Consider the following 18,120-nt stretch of genomic DNA (forward strand, 5'->3'; position numbering starts at 1 on the left):
TATAAATATCTTAGTAAGTTTATTTTTGCAGAAAGTATAACATACAAGTTACTTACTTTTTAAATAAAATAACACTCATATAGTAGACTCGTACGTTCTATAATTTCGTAGAATAAAACTTAAACTTTTCCTGTTTTCTGTGCACTTTAAAAAAAAATAAGTATAAGAAAAAAAAGCTTAGATTGTTTAACTAAAACATTATTTATAAACCGGAGATCTTTCATATTTTAATAAATTTAACTTACTTTTTGCTCATCTTTTGGAAATTTTGAACTAATATGAAGTAGTTTTGTAAGTTTTTATGTTGAAATAAGTAAAAACTGTATAAAAATGTAAAAGTCTGCACATACGAAAAATGATTTTTTTTTTACAAAATTAGCCAATTGAATTTTAAATTAAACTATATTTGTTAATATAACAACTCAATGGGTTTCATTTTTCATTTTGGAAACTTTCACTTTTGCTTATAATTCGTTTTCAAAACCATAATTTATTCTTTATTAAAGTTAGATTTTTCGCTAAATTATTTTAACTTGAGTTGTTTGACTTATCAACTTGTTTACATATAATTAAATTTTTTTTAGTTATATTAAGACAAGTTTGTTACTAATTTTGATTAGTAATTTGTGTTCAGTTATTATTTATAAAAGTTTTCGTTACTTGCGCATAACAATGTAAGGCAAAATGTTTACATTTTCAATAAAAACAGAACTTAGGTGTTTGTTTGATTTTTGGATTATTTATTAAGGTTTTGCTGATATTTAAAAGTTTTCGAAATTTAAGAAAACATATGCATCTTAGAACATTTTAGACAGTTATATAGTAGACATTTATGTAAATTTCTAATGTGTGTTATAAAAAGCTACTACAGAAAAGACTCTATTTTTGAACAAAAACAATTGTGCAACCCCAATAAAAAAATTCTAGTACGCCCCTGATAATCGACTATTTTAGGTTGAAAAAAAATTAAATTTTTGGCTGTCTTTCGCAGTTTTTGTTTATCTTAAAATATTTTAAAAACAACTAAAATGATTTCAATATTTTACTCCAGTTCAAACGACCTCATTAAACTAAATATTTTTAACTTTGAAATAAACTTTGATAACAAAACACATTAAAAAGTTGTATAGTCCTCCTATTAAAATTAGTAAGTTAATGTAATTTTAAACTTTTTTATTTGTTAAGCAAATACAGATTAAATGAAACCTTCTAACTGTGCAGTATAAACTGCTATATTTATAATTTTTTTTACTTAATTTGTGTTATAAAACTACAAACAATAAAAGTTCTTAATAGTTTAAAAATAAAAGAACCTTATTATCATTCCAGTTTGCAAATAGTCTTCTTTCAGTAAACAAATTATGAAGATCTTTAAAACTTTCAACATAATTTTTTTAACCAAAACCCTTACTTATTAGTCTACAGAAAAAACTAAGGTACTTTGCTTATACTTTGTTAAAATTTTAGTTTTTAACTTAGTTTAAAAGTTCTAAATAACTTCGTACAACTACTAAAACAGATTCATTAAGTCTTTATTTTTAATATATACGACCAGAATTCGTAACTAAAAGAAAAACTAAATGTTATTACTTAAAAGCTACCAAGTGTTTGTTTTGTATTATTTACATAAAAGCGTCAACATCATTTCAAAATTTAAAAGATAGTTTAAGAACTTCCTTAGAAATTCGAAAGTAAAAAACTACTGAGTAAATTTTAAAGCTGATTTATTAGATGTAAGTATTTAAAATAGCGTTTTAATCTTGAATGAATATCGAGCTGTAAGCCTTTAAAAGTCATTTTAGAAAAAAATTAATAAAAACTATCAATTTTATATAGGTAAAACTGAAAAAAAGCGTACAACTTTTATTAAATAAACTAATTGAAAGTTTTGTCTAGTAATTTGAAAAATATTCTACGATTGATTTACCAAATAAACAATAACATTACAAAATTTTGTATACAAACAACGCTGTAGAAAAATTTTAATTCGAAATATACATTAAATACCAATAAAACAACGTTTTTGTTTACTAATAGCTCCATTTGTCAATTACTGTTTACAATTTGTGGGAACGGGTCTAAACTGCACAACGACAAAAATGCACGAAGTTACTAAATTGCATGAGGGGACTAAATTACACGATAACAAAATTGCATGAATGCACAAATTTGCACTAAGTTAAAATTGCACGAGGACACAAAATTGTACGAGGGAACAAAATTGCACGAAGACAGTTTTGCACCAAGGGTCATTTTTGCACGTGTGTAAAAAAAAGAAAAAAAAATAAGATAAACAGATTAAAAAAAAATAATCTAATAAAAAAAAGATGTTACTAACCGAGGGTAAGGGTTAGGGGTAACAGTGATAGTTTATATAAAATAAAAATTAATTATAATTATTTAAAAACAAAAGCTACCGACCGAGTTTAAGGGTTAGGGGTGACAGTGATAGTAAAAAACATATAATAAATAAACAAAAGAAAAAATAATTATAAAAAACAAAAAATAATAATAAATAAGTTACCAACCAAGGGTAAGGATTAGGGGTAACAGTAATACTAAAAAAAAAAAATAATAAAAAAAATTAGTAAAAAAATTAATTAATTTAATAAAGAAAAATTAATCCGAACAAAATTGTCTCCGTGCAAAATCGTCTGCTCGTGGAAAACTTTTTTCGCGCAAAAGTGACCCTTCGTGCAATTTTATCTTCGTGCTATCTTATCCCCTTGTGCAAAAGTATCTTAGTGCAATTTTGTGAACTCGTGCAATTTTGTGAACTCGTGCAATTTTGTCCCCTTGTGCAGTTTTGTACGCTCGTGCAATTTAGACAGCTACCCAATTTGTTGATGATCAACAATCAAGCTCCTGAGTTCATTTTGTTTTTCTAATGCTTGAATATAAAAAATATTCAAAAAAAATTTCTATTATTTTTTGCGCATATAAGCAACTCATTTTATTTTACAGGGTGTTCTACAGAACATTTTATTTCTCAAAGCTTCAATTGTTTTAATATCTGTTAAAATAAAACTAAGATATGTAACAGGCTAAGTACGCGTTATAGTACATTTAGCATTTAAAATAAACGTAATCGTACAATAAGCAGACATTTTTAATAAATTTTAAAAAATGAACTAAGTTTAATTAATAAAGTATAAAAAAATTAATATGTGTAGTACAAAACAATTAATAATTCTACCAGAGATTTTCAAGTATATTTAAATCCTTATACAAATAGAGATAAGGACGGTGTATTTAATAAATTAATAAAAAAGTTCTAAAAAACTTACATGTTTTAGCAATAGTCTTGTCTTCTTTGTCGTCTGATATGAAAAAATCTGATTTCATTTTTATAACTTATACTTATTGTTTAAAACTTTTGATGGCTTTATTAAATTTCGAATAAATTATTTAAACATCCTTGCAATGATGTTAAGTGATTCTCAATACCTGGATTTATATATATATTTCTTTCCATTTTACAAAAGAAATTACGTCTTTGCAGAATTTTAATTTACGTACAACAGTCTTTTTTTTTTATATTATTTCTCTCTTTCGCGAGTCAAACGATGTCGTAAACAATTTTATTTGTCTAAAACACACGCATATGCAATTCTTATACGTGAAAATTTTGAATTTATACTTAGAATTCGTATTGTTTAAAATTATATATAACACATGAATTTTATATGTAGAAGCTTACAATTTTAACATATAAATTTTGACACTTGTTTGTGTTATTTTTCAAACTACGTATACTTTTGTGCATTTGAATGTTACGTCGTTACTGACGCATAAGTTTATTCAAAACCTTATGAGTAATGAAATGATTATTTGAAAAAGAATTTAGATTTAAAATTATACGCAAGAGTTTATATGTTCGATAAACAAAAGTTTTCTATGAGTATGTTTTATTGTGCGATGTTTTATGGTTACTTACTTTTTATAGCGTAACTGCTTTTTGATTAACTTGTATGTATGAGCAAAAGTAATGTAGCTAAAGAATACAAAACTGTAGCTCATATTCAGTTAAAGAGTAATTTTAAAAAATGTTGTTCATTTGCGTGTTTCTAGAACGAATGTCATAATATATCTTTTTACAGTTTTAGATAAACGATTACTTTTAAAATAGTTAAACATATTATTTCAAATAATATATTTTGTAAAAATTTTATATTACAAAAACTATATATATGTAATTTATAATAAATCATTTCAATGTTTGCGTGCTAAAAAATCACAATTATCTATTTATAAAATAATCAGACATTTTAAGTAAACTATTTCTGTTTATAAATCTTAAAGAAATCTATATATTACATTAAAATATATACTTTCATTGCAAAATACTTTAAATTTCGATAAAAACAAGTTAGTTCTTTAATCTGAAAAGCATTGAAAAATATTATTCTCTTCAGAAAGTATTTTAATGGGGGTAAAAAATAGTTGAATACTTTGTTAGTCTCCAAAAACTAAAATATAGAAGTTGTTTTTTTTTCATGAGTAAAAATTACAAATTAGTCTATGAGGTTTTTACTTTCCATTTATAATTTTTTTTGCTTTACGTATCAAGTTTAATTTTTAATTTTTTTAAACACTATTTGTTAGTCTTAAGTTATTTTATTAATCTAAATTTATTTCAATAATATGTAAGGTTAATTGTTCAAATTTACAAATGAGTCATATTTTTTCTTTTGTTTAAAAACACTCTTAAAAGTATGTTTAACAAAATAATAAATAATGTTTAAATGTTAAAGATAAAATTATAAATAAAATTCAAATTAATAGTATAGTACTTAACTAACTAGTTTTGTATTTAAAAAGTTCATTACATATGTTTAAAAAACTGCTTGCTCACAAAGTTTTTGTAAACACTAGATTGTATGATAAATTTTAAGTTACCACATATGTATTTTTTGTTATTTTCAATTATTTAATTTTAACCAAACGACACTGAGTTACGAAAACTGCGTATTATAAAGTATACTTATGTTTTTGTATTTCTATTAATGTTTAGATTGTTAATTCGTTGTATTGTGTCATAGACGTTATAGTTAAAGAGATTTTTGTTGAGCAATAAACGTTAGTATAAAGCGATTTGAAGGTTAATACGCAACTGAATATCGTGAATCTAGTTTGTACTAAAAACAAAACATAACACGATATTGCGTGTTATAATAGAGATCTTAGAAAGAGAAAAAGAAAATTGACGCACTTAAACAACGGTGAAAAAAGCACTTTTCTAGTTTTTTTCCACCCATATATACCTTTGGAAAAGCCATTGTTTCACCAGTTAGAAACTCTTTTAACAACTTAAAAGCTACGCTTGAAACCAGTTATGTTCCAACAAATGACTTCAGAGTGCAATGAAAAGTTTAACATAAGAAAGGAAATCAAAATAGTAATTTCGAAAGTAGACGGGCAAAGCATGTTACTTAATTCGGAGGAAGGTGAGTTTAAAAATATGAAATTTATTCTTTTTTCATGTGTTTGACACCAAAAGTATAATTTACAACTAAAGAATAGTTTAACATAACAAATAACTAAAACAAACTTTGTTTTAGATGAAAAACATCAAAAAACTCAAGTCATGAAAAACCAAATTCATAAAATGGAGGTAAATATTTTAAATTAATCTACAGCTTTTATGGCAAATATATTTTTTTAATTAGTTTTTAAAAAGTATGTTATTAAATATTTAAAAACTTAACTGAAACAGATTCAAGGTTTACTGAAGCAAAATGAATTGCGAAGTTTAATTATAGAGCATCAACAAATTGTTAACGAAATTAAAAGAATAAAACTTTCAATGAACAAATTCTAAAAAAGGTGTCATGAAGTTGAATGTGATAAAAAATGATATCTTGAGTTTATTTTTAACAAAGTATTAGAACTTTAGCTTTGAGCATTATTGTATATAATAAATTGGTTTTTAAGCATTTTGATGATTAAAGTTTGCTAAATGATAAGTTCAATAAAATAATTTACTTTTCTGGAGAATGATACAAAAATTATATTTGCTTATTAAAGTTAAGTACCGTTAAGTGCTTTTATTTTACTAAAGAAGTGAATTTAATTTGAAATATTAACATTTAAAGATGTATTATTGCACTTTACGTTTAAGTTCAAGTTATAAAATAAAAACTTTCATTTCGACTAAACTTAAATTTTTAAAAGGTACTGAAACGACATAGTTCTGAGTATATGTTTTCTAATGTATAAAATGTTTTGTTTTACTACCTAGCATTCGTTTAAATAAACATAATTTTGTTTTTTTATTTTAATAAAGCCAAACTACAAAATTTTGTTCTTTTTTTTTTGTTATAGGATATAAATACAAAAATTAACTATACTAGATGAAATAACAATTAGACTAATTGCAAAGTAATTCAATTTAATACTTGTTTAATATTTAATTTGTTATTTTACACTCTTTATAACTTAATCGAGTTTTTTAGCATACATTTCTTTAGTAATAATACTTCTCAATACTAGATAGATACTACTACTACTTCTTCAATCTTACATATTGACTTAATTCTTTTAACTTGTATTTTAGTCGACATATGTTGATTGACTATTCAAAGTAACAGTATGAATTTAAAAACTTTTGTACTTCTAAAGTCTTTCTTAATGTTTTCTCTGCTAACTCTATACTTATTATTTCTGTTTAAATTAAAGTGTCTCTAAAAATAAAGTAAACTTACTCACAATGTTTTTATGTATAAATGTTTTTAAAGTTTTACAACATTCTGTTATTAAAAAACAAATATTTGTTAGCAATCTGGCTTTTTTTTTATTTATCAAATGATACTTCATATTTTGTCATTAATCATTCAAATTCAAGTTGTTTAAAAACAACGAACCATGCTAAAAAACTCATAAATATTGATTTATACTCTTTTTTATTGTAATATTAAATGTTAATTATGTATATCTTGAATTAATATCAGAACTTAACATTGTTTTGATTTGTTTGTACTAAGTACGTGTTTAAACAATTATCAACTAGACTTAAATGATAAAGTTAACTGATTTATTTACCCGTTTATTTTAAATGATACCAAGAAAAATAATATATCTTGATATAATCAAATTACAAGACTAAATGAAATAATAATAACGTCAATAACTCGCAACAAAGTAGTTGTAGCAAAATTGTATGACAACAAACGTATGCAAGTCTCATTGCCATGTAACTTGGTAGCAGAAATAACTTATATCGGAACGGGTAAAAATTGCACGAAGACGAAATTGCACAAGGGGACAAAATTGCACGAAGAAAATTTTGCACGGAGGGTCATTCTTGCACGCGAGTAAAAATAAAAAAGAAAAAAAAGACTAAAAAAAAAATGAATAAAAAATTAATAAATAAAATTTCTGACCGAGGGTAAGAGTTAGGGGTAACAGTGAAAACAAAAGTAAAAATAAAAATATGGCTAACTAAAATTATTAGTAAAATAAAAGAAGAAAAATGAATAAATAAAAATTAATTAATTAAACAAAAAAGTTACCGACCAAGGGTAAGGGCTAGGGGTAACAGTGATAGAAATGTAACAAATAATAATAAATGCAAATTAAACCCGTGCAAAAATATCTGATTGTGCGAAAATGTCCCCTCGTGCAATTTTGTACGCCTATGCAAGCTTAAAATCTATCCATCTATATATAGTAGCTGTCAAATTACATTATATAAAATTTCAAACTGAGAGCTTTTTACGTACTTGAAAACTTTCCGCATTTAAAAAAATACCACGCATCGCCACTGCTAACAATGTTTAACTACTGAGAAACGAGTAGGAAATTATATCTTTACATACTTGTAAAGCGTTGTTTAAAATAAATGTTTTTTTGAATCATAAATGCTAGGTTTGAGCAAAAAAAAAAATTAACGACTTTAACTGTTAATACACGATGTACGGTACGTAGAAAGTTAATCAGATTTGTGTTAATAGAAAGTGTTCTTAAGACTCTAATGTTTATGAACTTTTAAGCTTTTAGCAGCTATAATTGCAAAATAAAGTAACAACTGTTATGGAAACTAGAAATCTTCTGAGAAAAATCAACTTTAATTAAATTGAATTGTTTTGTTTGCGCTTTTTATTGAAAAACAAAATTCATACTAATTTTAGTTTTTGTACGTAAAAGTAATAAAAATTTTGATTCATTTTGTAAAAACGGTATTATAGCTTGGAAACGCAGTTTTATTTTATTAATTAGACAAATTTTTTTTTTTGTGTGAAGTACGTACTTTATACTAAAGTTTATTTCACTTATTATGTATAGAAAAAGTAAGAAGCTTTATCAATATTTCATAATTTGTTTTTTATTTTTTTTAATCTTAAAGCAAATATTTTATTTTAGCGTATATTTACACAAATCTTACATTAAAAAAAGTTTACTTTTGTATTGAAGAACACCCTTTAATGTATATCTATTTGAAGTTTTATTAAGAAAAACTTATTGAAACGATGATTTATTTATTTTTAAATCAAAAGCTTTCAATAAAAACTGTTTATCTTATTTTGATAACTTATTTATAAAGTTACCATAAAACAATTTTTTAAACTATATAATTTTTTTTTTTACTTTTGGTTGTAAACTAATCACCAGTTTTTAATATGAGAACATAGAATTGCTGTTGTGAGCTTATAAAATTTTTTAAGGCAATAAATTTATATAAAACGTTTAAAAAAATCATTTAAATACTAACTCAAAGTTATAATAAACTAAATATTAAATTTTGTTTTAAAAGATAATAAATTTAAGTTTAAAAGTTTTCTAAAAGTTTACGATAACTAAACTTTTAAAACAAGTCATCGAAACTTTATTTTTAACTTGAAAAGTATAATAGTATATAGTTATATTAACTAAACTATTATAACTATTATAATTGATATTGAAATTAATATAAAAAAGTAACACTTTTCTTAACAGAAACAACATATTTTCTAAATTTATTTAGGTTCAAAATAACGAAAAATAATTGTATCTAAAATGAATTAATTGATTTATGCCGTGATCATTAAGCTTTAAAGTTATTAATTAATTTCTTTTTAACAAATGCCTTCTTAATACTTTCGGATAAATTCCTCAAGCAAAAAATTGAAAAAACGTTTTTTATTCAAAAACTTCTTGTTTATAAACATTAAATATTTTGAATCTATAATTATACAGTAATAAAAGATTAAATTTTTTTGTCATGACACAATTAATGCAACAAACAAGTTGTATGGAAAATAAAGTTTTGCAATATGTTTAGTATTGGGAAAACTATGTGTATATAAACTACAACTTTGAGTAAATATAAATATAATAAAGAGCATGTGAATAAAATCACTTAGTTATTTAAAGTTTTGTTAAAAACGCTTAACTTATTTCTAAACTGTTACTTTTAATCTTATCACATGTACTTTATAAATTTACTAAAACTGTTTTATTTTTTTTTATGTGTTATTAACTTGTATCTTTATAGTTTTTCGAATTAGGTTTATCGTTAGAAAAATCGTTGGATAAAACTAAACATTGTAAATCGGTTTTTTACAAAAATCAATGGGAGTTAAAGGTAAAAAAAAGTTATATAATTACTAACTCTTGAAGAAACGGAAGCGAAATTTACATTATGCTAGTTAATAAACATACTTTGACAAAAATATTTCTTTACGCTAGTAAAAGTTGCTAAAATCTATACAAACTGTTATAAGATGTACAAAACTTAAAGTTTACATTATTTTTTCAAAATGTTTGACAAATTCACGATAGTTTAGTTACATACTATTTAAAGCTACACGTTAATTATTTTATGCATTTGGTTTTAATGATCATTTGTTTTCTTTATTTATTAAATTATGAAATTTCGAAGTGAAAATATTATTAAAATATACGTTAGAAACTTTCATTAATATTTTATATTAACATTAATATAAGTTAACAAAAACTCTTTTTATTCAATGTTTATTAAATTATAGTTTTACAAAATTTTTGTCAAATATTTTTAATGTTATTAGTTTAATTGATTTTTAACTTATTAGACTGAAATAAAGCTTACTGAAATACAAATTTGTATTTTCATATTTATTTCATTGCAGAAATTAATTTTTCTATAACGCTCGTTAAAATTTATATTTTTTTTATGAATTTTTACTCGTGCGTAAAATACCTCCGTGAAACATCAATACGAAAAATTTATGTTCGATATTTTCTATAAAAACTTCTAATGCGTAAATCTTATATAAATCATAGAACGATTCGAGACAATTGATTTCATAAGTTATACGGCTCATAAACATGTTATGTCGTAAACAATTATAATTTAAATAATGTTTAAGTAACTGTTTAAATTTATCTAGTTTGACTCACGTAACAACAGTTTTATTTTAATAATTCTGATATAAACAACTTTCAAAACACAAAATAAAAAAAGTAAACTAACTAAGAAGTAAAAGTAAGCATAAATAAAAACAGAATTTAAAATAGTCTTGTTATAACATAATGACAGTATACAAGTTTAGATATTTTGGTTAGTCGTTTCAAAAAGAGGCTCTATTATTTAAGTTTGTACACGCTTACTTTTTTATGATTGATAGAAAACTATTTTATCAAAAAACATTCGAGTTTTTATTTAAGTAGATGTTCTATATAAAAAGGTGTTATTTTCGTTACAATGACATTCAAACATGTTTCTAGTTTTTGCTGGTTTTAAGAAGTAGCTCAATTTGACGAATATTGTTCACAATTAACTGGTGATCGATAACTAAGCTTCTTAGTTCATTTTGTTTCTCTAATGCTCGAATCTATAAAAGTAATCTGTTTGTTATCAATGGAATCTTTTATATTAAATATCGTATGAACAAAATAAATTGACTAATAAAACAAGCAAACTCTTATGCTAACAAGTAAAACAATTTTTCATAAAAATAAATAAATTATCATTCTGTACAATTGTTAGTTCGACTTTTAGTTTTTTAATAGTAATTTTTAGATAGCTTGATAAAAATAAAAAAATTGATACCTTGTACTTCAACAGTTTTTCTTCTACGCCAGGTTGAGTTTTAAATGACACTTTACCACCTGTTGAAAATACATAATAGGTTTGTAAATTAACTTTTTAATTTTAACTTCTCAATTAAAAAACAACAGTTTCTTTAAAATTCGAAATAAGTTATACTATTCTGATTATTTTTAGTACTAAAAGCTTTAAACTTAAGTTTATCATATTCAACACTTACACATTTCTGTAGCTTCATTTTCTGTTAAAATTACAATTTTGATCATTTCGCTTTTTACCAAATTACATGGTGATTTTTGGCAATCCATTGTTATCTTTGAAATTTCGATTTTTTTTCTAATGTATTGTAAATACCAGTAGTGTTCAAATAACTTAAAATAAGTCTAAAATTTGCCTTTATATACGTTTCAAACAGGAGAAATTTGTATTACTGTAAATTTCCATTTACGTAAGTTTGCTTTTTTTTCTATATTTTTCTCTTCTACGTGGACTGCTAACGTAAGTGATTATTCTTGTGTTTACCTTTGCATTAAATATACGACCTATCTTTGTTATCAAAATATTTAAATCTTCATGTTGTAGACACAATTTTTTAATGATTACGTAGTATACTGTTTTAAAGTTACTGAAGGATCATTTATAAAATATTTTCTTTAGCAAGTACATTTTATACTTGTTATATTTTTAAATTATAACAAAGTCTAGAAAAATACCTATGAAATACTTAACAATAAAGGAACTTAGTAAAACACTTACTAAATATTATTTTACGATGTTTTTAACTCTAGTTGCTATACGATAAACATTAATGGTATTAAAAGATGTTGATTAGTTAAATAATTTGTACTTCTAAGTGATTTAAATTTTTAACTTATGGAAGTATCAGTTTACAATGATAATTGTTTATTAATTATATTTTTTGTATTAAAAAATAACGCTCATTAAAAAACGAAATATTGTTTTACCTTATAGTAAAAATTATTTTTTGTTATGATTACTATTACATAAACTAAAAATAGTAATTTCTAAATACAATTGTGAAAAATTGATTGTTGTGCCTTAATAAGAAACCGTAAAATAATATCTAAAGTTTAGTATTCAAACAAATGTTTTGCATTTTATTGAGAATCTACATCTAATCGTGTAATGCTTGTTTATGTTTTTAAAATTCAAAAAAACCAATATGCTAATAAATATATATCTATATGAGTTTTCTATATGATTATTAAGGTTAAAAAATGTTTGTTAAAAATGTTTGTATTTATCTTTCTGCTATACTTTAAGAACCAATTTTTTTACGAGATTGATTTAAAATGGGTAGAAAATAAATGGAATCTATTTTAAATTACATGAATAAAAGTATAGTACCTAACCTTATATAACTATTTACTTGAATTTACAAGAATTTTGTACAATTTAAATATTTCTATAAAATTTTTATTTTTACTATAGCTTTTATAGAAAATATAAATAAAAGTTAGAAAACTTAGTCAAAAAATGTATTTTAGACAAATATAATACTATACACTTTTTCTTTTTCTTTAAACGAAAAATACATCATGTAGTAGTTTTTGTTTATTGTTTATAAAATATCATACATATTTATAAAGTTTACAGACATAAATTTTAATTGGTCAGAACATAAACAAGTAATAAATACAAAACTACCAAAAATATTAGGTTAGCTGAGATTACTATCTTAAGTTAACTTATATGAGGAAACCTACTTAGATTTCTTTTATGTTTATAAATATTATGTTCTTCTTTTTATTTACGTTTTTGGGCTTTTAAAAGTATTCAGAAAAAATTAACAAACATTTTAATAAAAAAAATTTTTTGTTGTTATTTTTATTCATTGTTATTGCTTTATTCAATCTACTTACTAAATGGTTTTTTCTCTCTGAAGTGCATAGTATATAAATTTTACAATGCTTATACTCTAACTTATTATATATTTTCCATATTGATTCATTTCTTTATTAAGTTTTTTTTTTTTGATTTTTTGTTTACTTATTCAAATAATAACTTCTCTAAGTATTACAATCGATTAAAAAAAATTAAACTTTTTGTATAAAAAAAAAATAAAATTCAACGTTAAAAGTATATCAAATTTTTACAATCTTACCATGTTTAAAAATTGATACCGATTTTTAAAGTGTTTTCACGTCTGCTATTAGTATTGTTTTTCTTCTTTTTTAAGTTGTTTTCTTGTTGAAAACATATATATATATATATATAAAATCTTATAATGTATGTACGTAAATAATGATTCAAACTTCAAGTATTAATATAAATTTCATAAATGTTTGTTTTATATTACAACATTTAAGAATAAAAACTTTAGCTTAACTTTAATACCAGTGTAAATTTATAAAGTTATATTTTTAGTCTCGGTTTATTTACCGGTATTTACAAATTTAAGTAAAAACTAGAATAAGTAAAGTTCTTACTATTTGTTTTCATTTATATATATATATATATATATTTTGCGCTGTCGATTTACAAGATAATTTATGTAAAACAAATACAACAAAAAATAAACAAAGTATTTTTCGATGTACATTAAAAGCTTAATAAAACATTAACGTTTTTAATGTACTTATGTTATTTTTTACTAAAGTAAAAAGAAAACAAACTACTTTGTACTAAGCGTAAAACTTTCACTTAAAAATCACATTTGCTGAAGTTTAATCTTGAGAAATTAGTAAAACTTTTAACACATAACTTAATTTCAAAGAACTAGTAACAATTAGACTAATTGCAAAGTAATTCAATTTAATACTTGTTTAATATTTAATTTGTTATTCTACACTCTTTATAACTTAATCGAGTTTGTTAGCATACATTTCTTTAGTAATAATACTTCTCAATACTAGATAGATACTACTACTACTTCTTCAATCTTACATATTGACTTAATTCTTTTAACTTGTATTTTAGTCGACATATGTTGATTGGCTATTCAAAGTAACAGTATGAATTTAAAATCTTTTGTACTTCTAAAGTCTTTCTTAATGTTTTCTCTGCTAACTCTATATTTATTATTTCTGTTTAAATTAAAGTTTCTCTAAAAATAAAGTAAACTTACTCACAATATTTTTATGTATAAATGTTTTTAAAGTTTTACAACATTCTGTTATTAAAAAACAAATATTTGTTAGCAATCTGGCTTTTTTTTTTTTATCAAATGATACTTCATATTTTGTCATTAATCATTCAAATTCAAGTTGTTTAAAAACAACGAACCATGCTAAAAAACTCATAAATATTGATTTATACTCTTTTTTATTGTAATATTAAATGTTAATTATGTATATCTTGAATTAATATCAGAACTTAACATTGTTTTGATTTGTTTGTACTAAGTACGTGTTTAAACAATTATCAACTAGACTTAAATGATAAAGTTAACTGATTTATTTACCCGTTTATTTTAAATGATACCAAGAAAAATAATGAATCTTGATATAATCAAATTACAAGACTAAATGAAATAATAATAACGTCAATAACTCGCAACAAAGTAGTTGTAGCAAAATTGTATGACAACAAACGTATGCAAGTCTCATTGCCATGTAACTTGGTAGCAGAAATAACTTATATCGGAACGGGTAAAAATTGCACGAAGACGAAATTCCACAAGGGGACAAAATTGCACGAAGAAAATTTTGCACGGAGGGTCATTCTTGCACGCGAGTAAAAATAAAAAAGAAAAAAAAAGACTAAAAAAAAAATAAATAAAAAATTAATAAATAAAATTTCTGACCGAGGGTAAGAGTTAGGGGTAACAGTGAAAACAAAAGTAAAAATAAAAGAATGGCTAACTAAAATTATTAGTAAAATAAAAGAAGAAAAATGAATAAATAAAAATTAATTAATTAAACAAAAAAGTTACCGACCAAGGGTAAGGGCTAGGGGTAACAGTGATAGAAATGTAACAAATAATAATAAAAATAAATGCAAACTAAACCCGTGCAAAAATATCTGATTGTGCGAAAATGTCCCCTCGTGCAATTTTGTACGCCTATGCAAGCTTAAAATCTATCCATCTATATATATGTAACATTAGTAGCTGTCAAATTACATTATATAAAATTTCAAACTGAGAGCTTTTTACGTACTTGAAAACTTTCCGCATTTAAAAAAATACCACGCATCGCCACTGCTAACAATGTTTAACTACTGAGAAACAAGTAGGAAATTATATCTTTACATACTTGTAAAGCGTTGTTTAAAATAAATGTTTTTTTGAATCATAAATGCTAGGTTTGAGCAAAATAAAAAAATTAACGACTTTAACTGTTAATACACGATGTACGGTACGTAGAAAGTTAATCAGATTTGTGTTAATAGAAAGTGTTCTTAAGACTCTAATGTTTATGAACTTTTAAGCTTTTAGCAGCTATAATTGCAATATAAAGTAACAACTGTTATGGAAACTAGAAATCGTCTGAGAAAAATCAACTTTAATTAAATTGAATTGTTTTGTTTGCGCTTTTCATTGAAAAACAAAATTCATACTAATTTTAGTTTTTGTACGTAAAAGTAATAAAATTTTTGATTCATTTTGTAAAAACGGTATTATAGCTTGGAAACGCAGTTTTATTTCATTAATTAGACAAATGTTTATTTTTGTGCGAAGTACGCACTTTATACTAAAGTTAATTTCGCTTATTAAATAAAGATAAAGTTAGCAGCTTTATCAATACTTCATAATTTTATTTTTATTTTTTTTTTTAATTTTAAAGCTTTCACAGTATATTTACACAAATCTTACATTAAAAAAAGTTTACTTTTGTATTGAAGAACACGCTTTAATGTTATCTATTTGAAGTTTTATTAAGAAAAACTTATTGAAACGATGATTTATTTATTTTAAATCAAAAGCTCTCAATAAAAACTGTTTACCTTACTTTGATAACTTATTTATAAAGTTACCATAAAACAATTTTTTAAACTATATAAAAAAATTTTTTACTTTTGGTTGTAAACTAATCACCAGTTTTTAATATGAGAACATAGAATTGCTGTTGTAAGCTTATAAAATTTTTTAAGGCAATAAATTTAAATAAAACATTTAAAAAAAATCATTTAAATACTAACTCAGAGTTATAATAAACTAAATATTAAATTTTGTTTTAAAAGATAATAAATTTAAGTTTAAAAGTTTTCTAAAAGTTTACGATAACTAAACTTTTAAAACAAGTCATCGAAACTTTATTTTTAACTTGAAAAGTATAATAGTATATAGTTATATTAACTATATATTATAATTGATATTGAAATTAATATAAAAAAGTAACACTTTTCTTAACAGCAACAAAATACTTTCTAAATTTATTTAGGTTCAAAATAACGAAAAATAATTGTATCTAAAATATTATTAAAATATACGTTAGAAACTTTCATAAATATTTTACATTAACATTAATATAAGTTTACAACAACTCTTTTTATTCAATGTTTATTAAATTATAGTTTTACAAAATTTTTGTCAAACATTTTTAATGTTATTAGTTTAATTGATTTTCAAATTATTAGACTGAAATAAAGCTTACTGAAATACAAATTTGTAGTTTCATGTTTTTTTTATTGCAGAAATTAATTTTTCTATAACGTTCGTTAAAATTTATATTTTTTCTATGAATTTTTACTCGTGCGTAAAATACCTTCGTGAAACATCAATACGAAAAATTTGTGGTAAATATCTTCTTTAAAAACTTATTACGCGTAAATTTTATATAAATCATAGAACGATTCGAGACAATTGATTTCATAAGTTATACGGCTCATAAACATGTTATGTCGTAAACAATTATAATTTAAATAATGTTTAAGTAACTGATTAAATTTATCTAGTTTGACTCACATAACAACAGTTTTATTTTAATAATTCTGATATAAACAACTTTCAAAACACAAAATAAAAAAAGTAAACTAACTAAGAAGTAAAAGTAAGCATAAATAAAAACAGAATTTAAAATAGTCTTGTTATAACATAATTACAGTATACAAGTTTAGATATTTTAGTTAGTAGTTTCAAAAAGAGGCTCTATTATTTAAGTTTGTACACGCTTACTTTTTTATGATTGATAGAAAACTATTTTATCAAAAAACATTCGAGTTTTTATTTAAGTAGATGTTCTATATAAAAAGGTGTTATTTTCGTTACAATGACATTCAAACATGTTTCTAGTTTTTGCTGGTTTTAAGAAGTAGCTCAATTTGACGAATATTGTTCACAATTAACTGGTGATCGATAACTAAGCTTCTTAGTTCATTTTGTTTCTCTAATGCTCGAATCTATAAAAGTAATCTGTTTGTTATCAATGGAATCTTTTATATTAAATATCGTATGAACAAAATAAATTGACTAGTTAAACAAGCAAACTCTTATGTTAACAAGTAAAACAATTTTTCATAAAAATAAATAAATTATCATTCTGTATAATTGTTAGTTCGATTTTTAGTTTTTTAATAGTAATTTTTAGATAGCTTGAAAAATTGATACCTTGTACTTCAACAGTTTTTCTTCTACGCCAGGTTGAGTTTTAAATGACACTTTACCACCTGTTGAAAATACATAATAGGTTTGTAAATTAACTTTTTAATTTTAACTTCTCAATTAAAAAACAACAGTTTCTTTAAAATTCGAAATAAGTTATACTATTCTGATTATTTTTAGTACTAAAAGCTTTAAACTTAAGTTTATCATATTCAACACTTACACATTTCTGTAGCTTCATTTTCTGTTAAAATTACAATTTTGATCATTTCGCTTTTTACCAAATTACATGGTGATTTTTGGCAATCCATTGTTATCTTTGAAATTTCGATTTTTTTTCTAATGTATTGTAAATACCAGTAGTGTTCAAATAACTTAAAATAAGTCTAAAATTTGCCTTTATATACGTTTTAAACAGGAGAAATTTGTATTACTGTAAATTTCCATTTACGTAAGTTTGCTTTTTTTTTTCTATATTTTTCTCTTCTACGTGGACTGCTAACGTAAATGATTATTCTTGTGTTTACCTTTGCATTCAAATATACGATCTATTTTCATTATTAAAATATTTAAATGTTTATGTTGTAGACACAACTTTTTAATGATTACG

At 23.0% G+C, this 18,120-nt stretch overlaps 1 protein-coding gene across 1 annotated transcript in view; it reads right to left on the reverse strand.

The window, feature by feature from the left end:
• Positions 1 to 17,821, reverse strand: part of LOC145836748 (ubiquitin-conjugating enzyme E2 J2-like) — a 35,416-nt gene extending 17,595 nt beyond the window's left edge. The window contains exons 1-2 of the mRNA XM_082944525.1: positions 17,734 to 17,821; positions 17,517 to 17,575 (exon numbers count right to left, since the gene is read on the reverse strand). Of these exons, the coding sequence (XP_082800651.1) occupies positions 17,517 to 17,575; positions 17,734 to 17,821 (147 nt within the window). The remainder of the gene's footprint in view (positions 1 to 17,516; positions 17,576 to 17,733) is intronic.
• Positions 17,822 to 18,120: the final 299 nt, after the last annotated feature.

Source organism: Thalia democratica, chromosome 5, assembly GCF_965202585.1.
Source record: "Thalia democratica chromosome 5, ktThaDemo2.hap1.1, whole genome shotgun sequence".
Lineage (NCBI taxonomy): Eukaryota > Metazoa > Chordata > Thaliacea > Salpida > Salpidae > Thalia > Thalia democratica.